Source organism: Petromyzon marinus, chromosome 76 (assembly GCF_048934315.1).
Source record: "Petromyzon marinus isolate PM22_M1 ecotype Great Lakes invasive population chromosome 76, UKy_Petmar_22M1.pri1.0, whole genome shotgun sequence".
Lineage (NCBI taxonomy): Eukaryota > Metazoa > Chordata > Hyperoartia > Petromyzontiformes > Petromyzontidae > Petromyzon > Petromyzon marinus.
Genome location: NC_133742.1, coordinates 1,281,328 through 1,297,896, shown reverse-complemented (window position 1 = coordinate 1,297,896; position 16,569 = coordinate 1,281,328). Strand labels below are relative to the sequence as shown.

At 50.0% G+C, this 16,569-nt stretch overlaps 1 protein-coding gene across 2 annotated transcripts in view; it reads left to right on the top strand.

The window, feature by feature from the left end:
* Nucleotides 1-1,375: 1,375 nt before the first annotated feature.
* LOC116938028 (chromosome-associated kinesin KIF4A-like) overlaps nucleotides 1,376-16,569 on the top strand; it is a 92,973-nt gene continuing 77,779 nt past the window's right edge. Inside the window, exons 1-6 of one of the 2 annotated variants that reach the window (XM_076056590.1) lie at nucleotides 1,376-1,567; nucleotides 6,115-6,176; nucleotides 7,949-8,087; nucleotides 10,680-10,738; nucleotides 12,900-13,008; nucleotides 14,158-14,223. In XM_076056590.1, coding sequence (XP_075912705.1) covers nucleotides 1,421-1,567; nucleotides 6,115-6,176; nucleotides 7,949-8,087; nucleotides 10,680-10,738; nucleotides 12,900-13,008; nucleotides 14,158-14,223 — 582 coding nt within the window. In that variant the 5' untranslated portion in view covers nucleotides 1,376-1,420. Of the gene's footprint in view, nucleotides 1,568-6,114; nucleotides 6,177-7,948; nucleotides 8,088-9,277; nucleotides 9,654-10,679; nucleotides 10,739-12,899; nucleotides 13,009-14,157; nucleotides 14,224-16,569 lie in introns of those variants that run through there. The other variant, XM_076056591.1, reaches the window with a different exon arrangement.

Below are 16,569 nucleotides of genomic sequence, written 5' to 3'. Positions count from 1 at the left end.
GGGAGATGCACGAGGGAGGGAGATGCACGAGGGAGGGAGATGCACGAGGGAGGGAGATGCACGAGGGAGGGAGATGCACGAGGGAGGGAGATGAGGGAGGGAGGGAGATGCACGAGGGAGGGAGATGCACGAGGGAGGGAGATGCACGAGGGAGGGAGATGCACGAGGGAGGGAGATGCACGAGGGAGGGAGATGCACGAGGGAGGGAGATGCACGAGGGAGGGAGATGCACGAGGGAGATGCACGAGGGAGGGAGATGCACGAGGGAGGGAGGGAGATGCACGAGGGAGGGAGATGCACGAGGGAGGGAGATGCACGAGGGAGGGAGATGCACGAGGGAGGGAGATGCACGAGGGAGGGAGGGAGATGCACGAGGGAGGGAGGGAGATGAGGGAGGGAGGGAGATGCACGAGGGAGGGAGATGCACGAGGGAGGGAGGGAGATGCACGAGGGAGGGAGATGCACGAGGGAGGGAGGGAGATGCACGAGGGAGGGAGATGCACACGCAAGATGCACGAGGGAGGGAGATGCACGAGGGAGGGAGATGCACGAGGGAGGGAGATGCACGAGGGAGGGAGATGCACGAGGGAGGGAGGGAGATGAGGGAGGGAGGGAGATGCGCGAGGGAGGGAGATGCACGAGGGAGGGAGATGCACGAGGGAGGGAGATGCACACGCAAGATGCACACACACTATGCACGCAAGATGCACACACGTGTCACGCTCGTGCCATGCATGTGTCACGCTCGTGTCAGTCATCTCACGTACGTCTCTCTCAATCTCTCTTTCCCAAGCTTTCTCTCCCCGTCTCTCTACCGCCCTCATAGTGACCTGCGTGTGTGTGTCTCTCTCCGTCCCTGTCTCTCGCTCTCTCTCCAGACTCTCTGGGAGCGAAACAGCCTCACCCTCATGGTGACCTGCGTGTGTCTCTCTCCGTCTCTCTCCATCCCTGTCTCTCTCCAGACTCTCTGGGAGGGAACAGCCTCACCCTCATGGTGACCTGTGTGTGTGTCTCTCCCCGTCTCTCTCCATCCCTGTATCTCTCCAGACTTTCTGAGAGGGAAACAGCCTCACCCTCATGGTGACCTGTGTGTGTGTCTCTCCCCGTCTCTCTCCATCCCTGTATCTCTCCAGACTCTCTGGGAGGGAAACAGCCTCACCCTCATGGTGACCTGTGTGTGTGTCTCTCCCCGTCTCTCTCCATCCCTGTATCTCTCCAGACTCTCTGGGAGGGAACAGCGTCACCCTCATGGTGACCTGCGTGTGTCTCCCCGTCTCTCTCCGTCCCTGTCTCTCTCCAGACTCTCTGGGAGGTAGCAGCCTCACCCTCATGGTGACCTGCGTGTGTGTCTCTCTCCCCGTCTCTCTCCATCCCTGTCTCTATCTCCCCAGACTCTCTGGGAGGGAACAGCCTCACCCTCATGGTGGCCTGTGTGAGCCCGGCCGACTCCAACCTGGAGGAGACGCTGAACACGTTGCGTTACGCTGACCGCGCGCGCAAGATAAAGAACAAGCCGGTGGTGAACCGGGACCCCAGCACGGCCGAGCTGCAGATGCTGCGGAAACAGGTTGGGGGCGGGCGGGGGGTTACCTCCCGACACCAGAGACGCAGACAGAGATTCCGGCCGGCCCCTTCCCCTTACGTACGCTACGTCGTACACGACGTCGCGATAAGCTCGATGAGAATACCGCGCGCGCGCGTTGAACGACCCGGGAAGTCAAAAGATGAAAAATTCCCGCGGTGCGATCCGGGGGGCGAGAAAGGTGGCGTGCACAATTCGGCTGTTCGCCGGGGCGAACCCGAGCTGAAGGCTGCATAGTGTATAGTGTAGTGTACTAGTACAGCACTAGTGTAGTGTATAGTGTAGTGTATAGTGTAGTATACTAGTACAGCACCAGTGTGTAATGTAGTGTATAGTGTAGTGTACTAGTACAGCACCAGTGTGTAATGTAGTGCACAGTGTAGTGTATAGTGTAGTGTACTAGTACAGCACTAGTGTAGTGTATAGTGTAGTGTATAGTGTAGTATACTAGTACAGCACCAGTGTGTAATGTAGTGTATAGTGTAGTGTATAGTGTAGTATACTAGTACAGCACCAGTGTGTAATGTAGTGTATAGTGTAGTGTATAGTGTAGTGTACTAGTACAGCACCAGTGTGTAATGTAGTGTATAGTGTAGTGTACTAGTACAGCACTAGTGTATAGTGTAGTGTACTAGTACAGCACTAGTGTATAGTGTAGTGTACTAGTACAGCACTAGTGTATAGTGTAGTGTATAGTGTAGTATACTAGTACAGCACCAGTGTGTAATGTAGTGTATAGTGTAGTGTATAGTGTAGTATACTAGTACAGCACCAGTGTGTAATGTAGTGTATAGTGTAGTGTACTAGTACAGCACTAGTGTATAGTGTAGTGTATAGTGTAGTGTACTAGTACAGCACCAGTGTGTAGTGTAGTGTATAGTGTACTGTACTAGTACAGCACTAGTGTATAGTGTAGTATACTAGTACAGCACTTGTGTATAGTGTAGTGTATAGTATAGTATACTAGTACAGCACCAGTGTGTAATGTAGTGTATAGTGTAGTATACTAGTACAGCACCAGTGTGTAATGTAGTGTATAGTGTAGTGTACTAGTACAGCACCAGTGTATAGTGTAGTGTACTAGTACAGCACTAGTGTATAGTATAGTGTAGTGTACTAGTACAGCACTAGTGTATAGTATAGTGTGTATAGTGTAGTATACTAGTACAGCACCAGTGTGTAGTGTAGTGTATAGTGTAGTGTACTAGTACAGCACCAGTGTGTAATGTAGTGTATAGTGTAGTGTACTAGTACAGCACGAGTTTATAGTGTAGTGTATAGTGTAGTGTACTAGTACAGCACTAGTGTTTAGTGTAGTGTATAGTGTAGTGTACTAGTACAGCACTAGTGTATAGTGTAGTGTACTAGTACAGCACTAGTGTATAGTGTAGTATAGTACAACACTAGTGTATAGTGTAGTGTATAGTGTAGTGTACTAGTACAGCACCAGTGTGTAATGTAGTGTATAGTGTAGTGTACTAGTACAGCACCAGTGTGTAATGTAGTGTATAGTGTAGTGTACTAGTACAGCACCAGTGTGTAATGTAGTGTATAGTGTAGTATACTAGTACAGCACCAGTGTGTAATGTAGTGTATAGTGTAGTGTACTAGTACAGCACCAGTGTGTAGTGTAGTGTATAGTGTAGTGTACTAGTACAGCACTAGTGTATAGTATAGTGTAGTGTACTAGTACAGCACTAGTGTATAGTATAGTGTAGTGTATAGTGTAGTATACTAGTACAGCACCAGTGTGTAGTGTAGTGTAGTGTATAGTGTAGTGTATAGTGTAGTATACTAGTACAGCACCAGTGTGTAATGTAGTGTATAGTGTAGTATACTAGTACAGCACCAGTGTGTAATGTAGTGTATAGTGTAGTGTACTAGTACAGCACTAGTGTATAGTGTAGTATATAGTGTAGTATACTAGTACAGCACCAGTGTGTAATGTAGTGTATAGTGTAGTGTACTAGTACAGCACTAGTGTATAGTGTAGTATAGTACAACACTAGTGTATAGTGTAGTGTATAGTGTAGTGTATAGTGTAGTATACTAGTACAGCACCAGTGTAATGTAGTGTATAGTGTAGTGTATAGTGTAGTATACCAGTACAGCACCAGTGTGTAATGTAGTGTATAGTGTAGTATACTAGTACAGCACCAGTGTGTAATGTAGTGTATAGTGTAGTGTATAGTGTAGTATACTAGTACAGCACCAGTGTGTAATGTAGTGTATAGTGTAGTGTACTAGTACAGCACTAGTGTATAGTGTAGTATAGTACAACACTAGTGTATAGTGTAGTGTATAGTGTAGTGTACTAGTACAGCACTAGTGTATAGTGTAGTATAGTACAACACTAGTGTAGTGTATAGTGTAGTGTACTAGTACAGCACTAGTGTATAGTGTAGTGTACTAGTACATCACTAGTGTATAGTGTAGTGTACTAGTACAGCACTAGTGTATAGTGTAGTATAGTACAACACTAGTGTATAGTGTAGTGTATAGTGTAGTGTACTAGTACAGCACTAATGTATAGTGTAGTGTATAGTGTAGTATACTAGTACAGCACCAGTGTAGTGTATAGTGTAGTGTACTAGTACAGCACTAGTGTATAGTGTAGTGTATAGTGTAGTGTATAGTGTAGTGTACTAGTACATCACTAGTGTATAGTGTAGTGTATAGTATAGTGTAGTGTACTAGTACAGCACTAGTGTATAGTGTAGTGTACTAGTACATCACTAGTGTATAGTGTAGTGTACTAGTACATCACTAGTGTATAGTGTAGTGTACTAGTACATCACTAGTGTATAGTGTAGTGTACTAGTACAGCACTAGTGTATAGTGTAGTGTATAGTGTAGTGTACTAGTACAGCACTAGTGTATAGTGTAGTGTACTAGTACAGCACTAGTGTATAGTGTAGTATAGTACAACACTAGTGTATAGTGTAGTGTATAGTGTAGTGTACTAGTACAGCACTAGTGTATAGTGTAGTATAGTACAACACTAGTGTATAGTGTAGTGTATAGTGTAGTGTACTAGTACAGCATTAGTGTATAGTGTAGTGTATAGTGAAAGGTGCCGTGCGTAATTCGGCTGTTCGCCGGGGCGAACCCAAGCTGAAGGCTGCATCAGGTTCCGGTGGGGCGATCGTCACAAATCACACGGTCGTTGAAACGAGAGGCCGTAGCGAGTGTCCCTACGTCACCACCCCACCCGCCCTGTCCCCTGATGCAGAGTCTTCGAGATTGGGGTTGTGAGTGCGGCATGCGGTACATTTATACTGTCACTTCTGTTTTTTTTTACAATATGAAATTGGTGTTCGTCTATTTGTACGTTCAGCAAGTTGGGTCAATTTCACGTTCAGTTAGGGCAATTTCTCGCGGCAGAACAAACGGCAGAAGAGCAATCTCACAACACCTCAAAAAGCATACCCAAAGTAGAGCCAATTGGTGAGGTTTGTCACGTAAACAGGATGTGCAAATTCGTTACTGGTACAGCACTAGTGTAGTGTGTAGTGTATAGTGTAGTGTATAGTATAGTGTAGTATATAGTGTAGTATACTAGTACAGCACTAGTGTATCGTGTAGTGTATAGTGTAGTATACTAGTACAGCACTAGTGTATCGTGTAGTGTATAGTGTAGTATACTAGTACAGCACTAGTGTATAATGTAGTGTATAGTGTAGTATACTAGTACAGCACTAGTGTGTAGTGTATAGTGTAGTATACTAGTACAGCACCAGTGTGTAGTGTATAGTGTAGTGTACTAGTACAGCACTAGTGTGTAGTGTAGTGTATCGTCTAGCATACTAGTAGAGCACTAGTGTGTAGTGTAGTGTATAGTGTAGTATACTAGTACAGCACTAGTGTATAGTGTAGTGTATAGTGTAGTGTATAGTGTAGTATACTAGTACAGCACTAGTGTATAGTGTAGTGTTTAATGTAGTGTATAATGTAGTGTATAGTGTAGTATACTAGTACAGCACTACACCGGTTGTGTGTTGGAGAGCCAAGCCACAACATTTACAATCTGAGTACCGTGACGTTTCGCCGCTGATTGCAGCCGGCTTCGTCAGGCGACGGCCAGATTTGTGAACGTTGTTGTTGTTATATTCTTAGTTTTTTCGGTAAAGTCACCACGTTGAAGAGAAACAACAAAATAATAACAAAATATATATTAAACAATAAAAAATTCTCACGACGTTTCGACCATAACTCAAACGGTCGTCTTCAGGTGTGTTGGTTCGCATAAATTTATTTTTATAAATAAATAAATGCGCCGTTTAAAAATTAATTTATGCGAACCAACACACCTGAAGACGACCGTCTGAGTTATGGTCGAAACGTCGTGAGAATTTTTTTATTGTTTTATATATATATTTTATTATTTTGTTGTTTCCCTTCAACGTGGTGACTTTACCGAAAAAAACTAAGAATATGAATTACTGCAGTCACGAAAGCTTTCAATCAAAGTTGTTGTTGTTGTTGTCGTCGTCGTTGTTGCCGACCGAGAGTTTTGCGTTTCTCTGTTGCAGGTGCAACAGCTGCAGGTGCAGCTGTTGCAGGCACGGGGCGGAGGGATCGCCACGATGCAGGGGTGGGTCTCTCGCGCGCACCACCCAACCCCACCCTCCCCCATGCACGCTCGCTCGCTTACGCAGAGACAACTGGATCCAGAGCCGCCGTTCACCACGTTGGGTGGTGGTGGTGGCGGTGGTGGCGGTGGTGGTGGAGGGGGAGGAGCGGTGGGGGAGTGGTTAGCGAGTTCGATTTACCGCTCACGGCCACCACCACCACCGCCGCCACCAGTGGTGATTGTCTGTGTGCATCTCTACGGGTCTCTTTGTGTTGCTATGCATCTCTACGGGTATTTATTGGTCTCTGTGTGTCTCTATGTATCTGTGTCTTTATGGGTCTCTGTGTGTCTCTGTATCTACGTGTCTCTGTGTCTTTATGGGTCTCTGTGTGTCTCTATGGGTATTGATAGGTCTCTATGTGTCTCTGTATCTATGTGTCTCTGTGTGTCTCTATGGATCTCTGTGTGTCTCTGTATCTATGGGTCTTTATGGGTCTCTGTGTATGTATGGGTCTCTGTGTGTCTCTATGGGTCTCTATGGGTCCCTGTGTGTCTCTGTATCTGTATGGGTCTCTATGGGTCTCTATGTATCTCTATGGGTCTCTGTGTGTCTCTATGTGTCTGTGTCTCTATGGGTCTCTGTGTGTCTCTATGTATCTATGGGTCTTTATGGGTCTCTGTGTGTATCTATGGGTCTCTGTGTGTCTCTATGTGTCTGTGTCTCTATGGGCCTCTATGGGTCCCTGTGTGTCTCTGTATCTCTATGGGTCTCTATGTATCTCTATGGGTCTTTATGTATCTCTATGGGTCTCTATGTGTCTGTGTCTCTATGGGTCTCTGCGTGTCTCTGTGTGTCTCTATGTATCTCTATGGGTCTCTATGGGTCTCTATGTATCTCTATGGGTTTTTATGGGTCTCTGTGTGTCTCTGTGTCTGTCTCTATGGGTCTCTGTGTGTCTCTGTGTATCTATGGGTCTCTGTGTGTCTCTGTGTATCTATGGGTCTCTGTGTGTCTCTATGTGTCTCTGTGTGTCTCTGTGTATCTATGGGTCTCTGCGTGTCTCTGTGTGTCTCTATGTATCCCTATGGGTCTCTATGGGTCTCTATGGGTCTTTATGGGTCTCTGTGTGTCTCTATGTGTCTGTGTCTCTATGGGTCTCTATGTGTCTCTATGGGTCTGTGTCTCTGTGTATCTATGGGTCTCTGCGTGTCTCTGTGTGTCTCTATGTATCCCTATGGGTCTCTATGGGTCTCTATGTATCTCTATGGGTTTTTATGGGTCTCTGTGTGTCTCTATGTGTCTGTCTCTATGGGTCTCTGTGTGTCTCTGTGTATCTATGGGTCTCTGTGTGTCTCTATGTCTCTGTCTCTGTGTGTCTCTGTGTCTGTCTCTATGGGTCTCTGCGTGTCTCTGTGTATCTATGGGTCTCTGTGTGTCTCTATGTGTCTCTGTCTCTGTGTGTCTCTGTGTTTCTATGGGTCTCTGTGTGTCTCTGTGTATCTATGGGTCTCTGTGTGTCTCTATGTGTCTGTGTCTCTATGTGTCTCTGGGTCTCTGTGTGTCTCTATGTATCTCTATGGGTCTCTATGGGTCTCTATGTATCTCTATGGGTTTTTATGGGTCTCTATGGGTCTGTCTATCTATGGGTCTCTGCGTGTCTCTGTGTGTCTCTATGTATCCCTATGGGTCTCTATGTATCTCTCTACCGGACATCTTTGACGAAGAGCTCCTGCGGTATGAATAATAAAGATTGTTCTCACCGTACCCCACCCCTCCCCCGTGGCGGTGCCAGCGGCAGCGAGGGGCAGTCCACCAGCGTGCAGTCGGTGCTGGAGCGCAACCGCAGCCTGCACGAGGCCAATCAGCAGCTGACCAAGGAGCTACAGGTGGCCGTGGATCACACGGCGCACCTGTGTGAGAAGGTCATCCTGGTGAGTGGTGGTGGTGGTGAGTGGGTGAGTGGGTGAGAGTGAGGTCATCCTGGTGTGTGGTGGTGAGTGGGTGAGAAGGTCATCCTGGTGAGTGGTGGTGAGTGGGTGAGAAGGTCATCCTGGTGAGTGGTGAGAGTGTGAGAAGGTCATCCTGGTGAGTGGTGAGAGTGTGAGAAGGTCATCCTGGTGAGTGGTGAGTGGGTGAGAAGGTCATCCTGGTGAGTGGCGGCGGTGGTGAGTGGTGAGTGGGTGAGAGTGAGGTCATCCTGGTGGGTGGTGGTGGTGAGTGGGTGAGAGTGAGGTCATCCTGGTGAGTGGTGGTGGTGGTGAGTGGGTCAGAGTGAGGTCATCCTGGTGAGTGGTGGTGAGTGGGTGAGAAGGTCATCCTGGTGAGTGGTGGTGGTGGTTGCGGTGAGTGGTGAGTGGGTGAGTGGGTGAGAGGGTCATCCTGGTGAGTGGTGAGAGTGTGAGAAGGTCATCCTGGTGAGTGGTGAGTGGGTGAGAAGGTCATCCTGGTGAGTGGTGAGAGTGTGAGAAGGTCATCCTGGTGAGTGGTGAGTGGGTGAGAAGGTCATCCTGGTGAGTGGGTGAGAGTGAGGTCATCCTGGTGAGTGGTGGTGGCGGTGAGTGGTGAGTGGGTCAGAGTGAGGTCATCCTGGTGAGTGGTGGTGGCGGTGAGTGGTGAGTGGGTCAGAGTGAGGTCATCCTGGTGAGTGGTGGTGAGTGGGTGAGAAGGTCATCCTGGTGAGTGGCGGCGGTGGTGAGCATGTTAGTGGTGAGTGGGTGAGAGTTAGGTCATCCTGGTGAGTGGTGGTGGTGGTGGTGAATGGGTGAGTGAGTATGAGGTCATGCTGGTGACTGGCGGTGGTGGTGAGCGTGTGAGTGGGTGAGAAGGTCATCCTGGTGAGTGGCGGCGGTGGTAAGTGGTGAGTGGGTCATCCTGGTGAGTGGTGGTGAGTGGGTGAGAGTGAGGTCATCCTGGTGAGTGGCGGTGGTGGTGAGTGGGTCCGAGTGAGGTCATCCTGGTGAGTGGTGAGTGGGTCCGAGTGAGGTCATCCTGGTGAGTGGGTGAGTGGTGAGTGTATGAGAAGGTCATCCTGGTGAGTGGTGGTGAGCGTGCGAGTGTGGCGAGTGGATCAGAGTGAGGTCATCCTGTTGAGTGGTGGTGGTGGTGAGTGGGTGAGTGAGTATGAGGTCATCCTGGTGAGTGGCAGCGGTGGTGAGTGAGTGAGAATGAGAAGGCCATCCTGGTGAGTGGTGGTGGGCGTGCGAGTGTGGTGAGTGGATCAGAGTGAGGTCATCCTGGTGAGTGGGTGAGAAGGTCATCCTGGTGAGTGGCAGTGGTGGTGAGTGGGTGAGAGTGAGATCATCCTGGTGAGTGGCGGTGGTGGTGAGCGTGTGAGTGGTGAGTGGGTGAAAAGGTCATCCTGGTGAGTGGTGGTTAGTGGTGAGTGGGTGAGAAGGTCATCCTGGTGAGTGGCGGCGGTGGTGAGTGGGTCAGAGTGAGGTCATCCTGGTGAGTGGTGGTGAGCGGGTGAGTGGTGAGTGTGTGAGAAGGTCATCCTGGTGAGTGGTGGTGGTGGTGAGTGGGTGAGTGTGAGGTCATGCTGGCGAGTGGCATTGGTGAGTGGGTGAGAGTGTGGGAAGGTCATCTTGGTGAGTGTGTGTGAGGGTGAGCATGTATGAGAGAGAGAGGGTGAGTGAGAGAGAGGGTGAGCGTGTGAGAGAGAAAGTGAGAGATAAATTGAGGGGGTGAGTGTTTTGAGGGTGAGCGAAAGAGAGAGGGTGAGTGTGTCTGTGACCGTGAGGGTGAGCGTGTGTGTGTGTGTGAGAGTATGTGTGTGTGAGAGAGTGTGTGTGTGTGTGTGACTGAGCGTGTGTGTGTGTGTGACTGAGCGTGTGTGTGTGTGTGTGTGACTGAGCGTGTGAGAGAGTGAGGGTGAACGCCTGTGTGTGTGAGGGTGAGCGTGTGTGTGTGTGTGAGGGAGTGTGTGTGAGGGTGAGCGCGTGTGTGTGTGTGTGTGAGGGTGAGCGCGTGTGTGTGTGAAGGTGGGTGTGTGAGGGTGAGCGTATGTGTGACAGTGTGTGTGTGACAGTGAGGGTGTGTGAGGGTGAGCGTGTGAGCGTGTGTGTGTGTGTGAGAGACAGTGAGCGAGGGTGAGCGTGTGAGCGTGTGTGTGTGAGGGTGAGCGCGTGTGTGTGTGTGTGTGTGAGGGTGAGCGCGTGTGTGTGTGAAGGTGGGTGTGTGAGGGTGAGCGTGTGTGTGACAGTGTGTGTGTGACAGTGTGTGTGTGACAGTGTGTGTGTGACAGTGTGTGTGTGACAGTGTGTGTGTGACAGTGAGGGTGTGTGTGAGGTTGAGCGCGTGTGTGTGTGTGTGAGACAGTGAGCGAGCATGTGTGTGTGAGGGTGAGCTCGTGTGAGCGTGTGTGTGTGTATGAGACAGCGAGCGTGTGTGAGACAGTGAGCGAGCGTGTGTGTGCGAGGGTGAGCTCGTGTGCTGCTCGCTCGACTCCACTTGCCCCAACGCTCCGCTCGAAGGCTGAAGGCTCGGGTGCGTGCCTGGGTGGGTTCTCGCGCGACCGTGTGCAGACGGAGATGGAGCGTGAGAAGTTATTGACGCGCTTCGCCGAGCTGAAGGATCACAAAGCGTGAGTCGGCCGTTCTGCGGGCAGCCCGCGCGTGAACTATGGCCAGGTCCCTGCACCAACTCAACACGTCGCTGCGTATCGACGTGTTGAGTCTCCGGGCAGTGTTGAGTCTCGGCGGTGTGTGGCGGTGTCGTCTATCGTGGTGCACAATCGTGTCGTGTAACAATAGTGTAGTGGGTAGTGTAGTGTATGATAGTGTAGTGTATCTTAGTGTAGTGTATAATAGTGTAGTGTATAATAGTGTAGTGTATAATAGTGTAGTGGTTAGTGTAGTGTATAATAGTGTAGTGTATAATAGTGTAGTGTATAATAGTGTAGTGGTTAGTGTAGTGTATCTTAGTGTAGTGTATAATAGTGTAGTGGTTAGTGTAGTGTATGTTAGTGTAGTGGTTAGTGTAGTGTATCTTAGTGTAGTGTATCTTAGTGTAGTGTATAATAGTGTAGTGGTTAGTGTAGTGTATCTTAGTGTAGTGGTTAGTGTAGTGTATCTTAGTGTAGTGTATAATAGTGTAGTGGATAGTGTAGTGTATAATAGTGTAGTGGTTAGTGTAGTGTATAATAGTGTAGTGGTTAGTGTAGTGTATCTTAGTGTAGTGTATAATAGTGTAGTGTATAGTGTAGTGTATAATAGTGTAGTGGTTAGTGTAGTGTATCTTAGTGTAGTGTATAATAGTGTAGTGGTTAGTGTAGTGTATAATAGTGTAGTGGATAGTGTAGTGTATCTTAGTGTAGTGTATAATAGTGTAGTGGTTAGTGTAGTGTATCTTAGTGTAGTGTATAATAGTGTAGTGGTTAGTGTATTGTAGCGTAGTGTAGTATATAATAGTGTAGTGGTTAGTGTAGTGTATAATAGTGTAGTGGTTAGTGTAGTGTATCTTAGTGTAGTATATAATAGTGTAGTGGATAGTGTATTGTAGCATAGTGGATCATAGTGTAGTGTATAGTGTAATATATAATAGTGTAGTGGATAGTGTAGTGTATCTTAGTGTAGTGTATAATAGTGTAGTGGTTAGTGTAGTGTATCTTAGTGTAGTATATAATAGTGTAGTGGTTAGTGTAGTGTATCTTAGTGTAGTGTATAATAGTGTAGTGGTTAGTGTAGTGTATAATAGTGTATCTTAGTGTAGTGTATAATAGTGTAGTGGTTAGTGTAGTGTATCTTAGTGTAGTGGTTTAGTGTAGTGTATCTTAGTGTAGTGTATAATAGTGTAGTGGTTAGTGTAGTGTATCTTAGTGTAATATATAATAGTGTAGTGGTTAGTGCATTGTAGCGTAGTGGATCATAGTGTAGTGGTTAGTGTAGTGTACCTTAGTGTAATATATAATAGTGTAGTGGTTAGTGTAGTGTATCTTAGTGTAATATATAATAGTGTAGTGGTTAGTGCAGTGTATCTTAGTGTAGTATATAATAGTGTAGTGGATAGTGTATTGTAGCGTAGTGGATCATAGTGCAGTGTATCTTAGTGTAGTATTTAATGGTGTAGTGGATAGCGTATCTTAGTGTAGTATATAATAGTGTAGTGGATAGTGTAGTGTATCTTGTTGTAGTATATAATAGTGTAGTGGATAGTGTAGTGTATCTTAGTGTAGAATATAATAGTGTAGTGTACCTTAGTGTAGTATATAATAGTGTAGTGGATAGTGTATTGTAGTGTAGTATATATTAGTGAATTGGATAGTGTATTGTAGTGTAGTATATAATAGTGTAGTGTATCTTAGTGTAATATTTAATAGTGTAGTGGTTTAGTGTAGTGTATCTTAGTGTAGTATATAATAGTGTAGTGGTTAGTGTAGTGTATCTTAGTGTAATATATAATAGTGTAGTGGTTAGTGTATCTTAGTGTAGTGGTTAGTGTAGTATATAATAGTGTAGTGGTTAGTGTAGTGTATCTTAGTGTAGTATATAATAGTGTAGTGGTTAGTGTAGTGTACCTTAGTGTAATATATAATTGTGTAGTGGTTTAGTGTAGTGTACCTTAGTGTAATATATAATAGTGTAGTGGTTAGTGTAGTGTGTCTTAGTGTAGTGTATAATAGTGTAGTGAGTGTATCTTAATCTGAAGTGTAGTACATAATCGTGTTGTGGATAGTGAAGTGTTCAGCATTGGGAGCGCGGGGTGTTGGCACACGCCTAGCTGTTCCCCTCCCCTCCACCACACAGGTGTCGGCTGGACATCATGTCCCTTGTAGACTCGCAGGGAGACGAGGGGGGACTCAGGCAGCAGCTGGAGCTGCTCCAGAGTCTCCAGGAGCTCATCAATGAGCTCGAGGTACCGCCTCCTCCTCCTCCTCCCTCCCTCCCTCCTCTCACTGCCCTGCCTCCCCCCTCGCTCCTGGCCCTCACTCACTGCCTCACTCACTGCCTCACTCTCTCACTCACTCTCTCACTCTCACTCTCTCACTCACTCACCCACCCACCCACTCACCACCCACTCACCACCCACTCTCTCACCCTCTCACTCGCTCGCCCACCCACTCACTCACTCACCCACTCACTCACTCACCTACTCACCACCCACTTTCTCACTCACTCCCTCCCTCCTGTCCCTCACTCTCTCACTCACTCCCCCACTCTCTCACTGCCTCGCTCACTCTCCCACTCACTCCCCCACTCCCCCCTCCCTCCTGTCCCTCACTCACTGCCTCACTGCCTCACTCACTCTCTCACTCACTCCCTCCTCTCACTCACTCCCTCCCTCCTGTCCCTCACTCACTGCCTCACTGCCTCACTCTCTCACTCACTCCCTCCCTTCCTCTCTCCTCTCACTCCCTTCCCTCCCTCCTGTCCCTCACTCACTGCCTCACTCACTCCCCCGCTCACTCCCTCCCTCCCTCCCTCCTGTCCCTCACTCACTGCCTCACTCACTCCCTCCCTCCCTGCTGTCCCTCACTCACTGCCTCACTCACTCCCCCGCTCACTCCCTCCCTCCCTCCCTCCTGTCCCTCACTCACCGCCTCACTCACTCCCTTCCCTCCCTCCTGTCCCTCACTCACTGCCTCACTCACTCCCTCCCTCCCTCCTGTCCCTCACTCACTGCCTCACTCACTCCCCCGCTCACTCCCTCCTCTCCCTGCCTCACTCCTCTCACCACTCCCTCCTCTCACTCTCTCCCTCAAACCTTCCCTAACTCACCACCTCACTCCCTCCCCCCCCCTCACCTCCCTCCCCCCCCTCCTCTCACTCCTTCCCTCACTCCTTCCCCCCCTCCTCCTCACTCCTTCACTCCCTCCTCGCACTCCCTCTCCTCCCTCCTTCCTCGGGCTGCTCCCATCCAGCTGCCCATCCTCTTCTCCCCTCGCCCCTCTGCTGCTTGTGTCAGTCCACAAGAGTGTTGTGTTCACGCGGTTGTGCGTTCACACGATTGTGTGTTCACGCGATTGTGCGTTCACACTCGTGTGCCTGCGTGTGCGTGTCACAGACGGACACGTCAAGTCTCGACCCCCTGGATGCGGAGGGGAAAGAGGGAGGGAGCCCGGGCGATGAGGTGAGTGGTGGTCGGGGTGGTATGGCCAGGGGGGGGGTGAGGTGAGTGGGGGTGAGGTGAGGTGGGTGAGGTGAGTTGGGGTTGGTGAGTGGAGGTGAGTTGAGGTGTGGGGGTGAGTGGGGGTGGGTGAGGTGTGGGGGTTGGCTGAGGGGAGTGGAGGTTAGCTGAGGTGAGGTGTGGCGGTGGGGTGAGTGGGCATGAGGTGAGGTGTAGGGGTTGGTGAGGGAGTCGGGGTGAGCTGAGGTGGGTGGGATGGTGTGGGTTTGGGCCACATTCCGTATAACTCACGAACGTGCGTGTGTAAAGACTCCGATATGCACTACATGAATATGCACTACACCACTATGCACTATACACACTACACTATACACTACACGACTCTGTATTACACTTCTACGCACTACAATACCAGAGGGCTGTTGCCCTCCGCTATTGCTAGAGGGACGACTGCCTCCAACTGCCCAGTAGCCTCAAGGTTTACCTAGCTTGGCACTGCCCAGTAGCCTCAAGGTGCACCTTGCCTGGCACTGCCCAGTAGCCTCAAGGTGCACCTAGCCTGGCACTGCCCGGTAACCTCAAGGTGCACCTAGCCCGGCACTGCCCAGTAGCCTCAAGGTGCACCTAGCCTGGCACTGGCCAGTAGCCTCAAGGTGCACCTAGCCTGGCACTGGCCCCGGTAGCCTCAAGGTGCATCTAGCTTGGCACTGCCTAGTAGCCTCAAGGTGCACCTAGCCTGGCACTGCCCAGTAGCCTCAAGGTGCACCTAGCCTGGCACTGCCCAGTAGCCTCAAGGTGCACCTAGCCTGGCACTGCCCCCAGTAGCCTCAAGGTGCACCTAGCCTGGCACTGGCCAGTAGCCTCAAGGTGCACCTAGCCTGGCACTCACCAGTAGCCTCAAGGTTTACCTAGCTTGGCACTGCCCAGTAGCCTCAAGGTACACCTAGCCTGGCACTCACCAGTAGCCTCAAGGTGCACCTAGCTTGGCACTGCCCAGTAGCTTTCAAGGTGCACCTAGCCTGGCACTCACCAGTAGCCTCAAGGTGCACCTAGCCCAGCACTACCCAGTAGCCTCAAGGTGCACCTAGCCCAGCACTACCCAGTAGCCTCAAGTTGCACCTAGCCTGGCACTGCCCAGTAGCCTCAAGGTACACCTTGCCTGGCACTCACCAGTAGCCTCAAAGTTTACCTAGCTTGGCACTGCCCAGTAGCCTCAAGGTGCACCTAGCCTGCCACTGCCCAGTAGCTTTCAAGGTGCACCTAGCCCAGCACTACCCGGTAGCCTCAAGGAGCACCTAGCCCAGCACTACCCAGTAGCCTCAAGGTGCACCTAGCCCGGCACTGCCCGGTAGCCTCAAGGTTTACCTAGCTTGGCACTGCCCAGTAGCCTCAAGGTGCACCTAGCTTGGCACTGCCCAGTAGCCTCAAGGTGCACCTAGCTTGGCACTGCCCGGTAGCCTCAAAGTTTACCTAGCTTGGCACTGCCCAGTAGCCTCAAGGTGCACCTAGCCCAGCACTACCCAGTAGCCTCAAGATGCACCTAGCCCAGCACTACCCAGTAGCCTCAAGGTGCACCTAGCCTGCCACTGCCCAGTAGCTTTCAAGGTGCACCTAGCCCAGCACTACCCAGTAGCCTCAAGGTGCACCTAGCCTGCCACTACCCAGTAGCCTCAAGGTGCACCTAGCCTGCCACTGCCCAGTAGCCTCAATGTGCACCTAGCCCGGCACTGCCCGGTAGCCTCAAGGTGCACCTAGCCTGGCACTGGCCCCAGTAGCCTCAAGGTGCACCTAGCCTGGCACTGCCCAGTAGCCTCAAGGTGCACCTAGCCTGCCACTGCCCAGTAGCCTCAAGGTGCACCTAGCCCAGCACTACCCAGTAGCCTCAAGTTGCACCTAGCTTGGCACTGCCCAGTAGCCTCAAGGTGCACCTAGCTTGGCACTCACCAGTAGCCTCAAGGTTTACCTAGCTTGGCACTGCCCAGTAGCCTCAAGGTGCACCTAGCCTGCCACTGCCCAGTAGCTTTCAAGGTGCACCTAGCCCAGCACTACCCAGTAGCCTCAAGGTGCACCTAGCCCGGCACAGCCCCAGTAGCCTCAAAGTGCACCTAGCCTGCCACTGCCCAGTAGCTTTCAAGGTGCACCTAGCCCAGCACTGCCCAGTAGCCTCAAGGTGCACCTAGCCCAGCACTACCCAGTAGCCTCAAGTTGCACCTAGCCTGGCACTGCCCAGTAGCCTCAAGGTGCACCTTGCCTGGCACTACCCAGTAGCCTCAAGGTGCACCTAGCCTGCCACTGCCCGGTAGCCTCAAGGTGCACCTAGCCCAGCACTACCCAGTAGCCTCAAGGTGC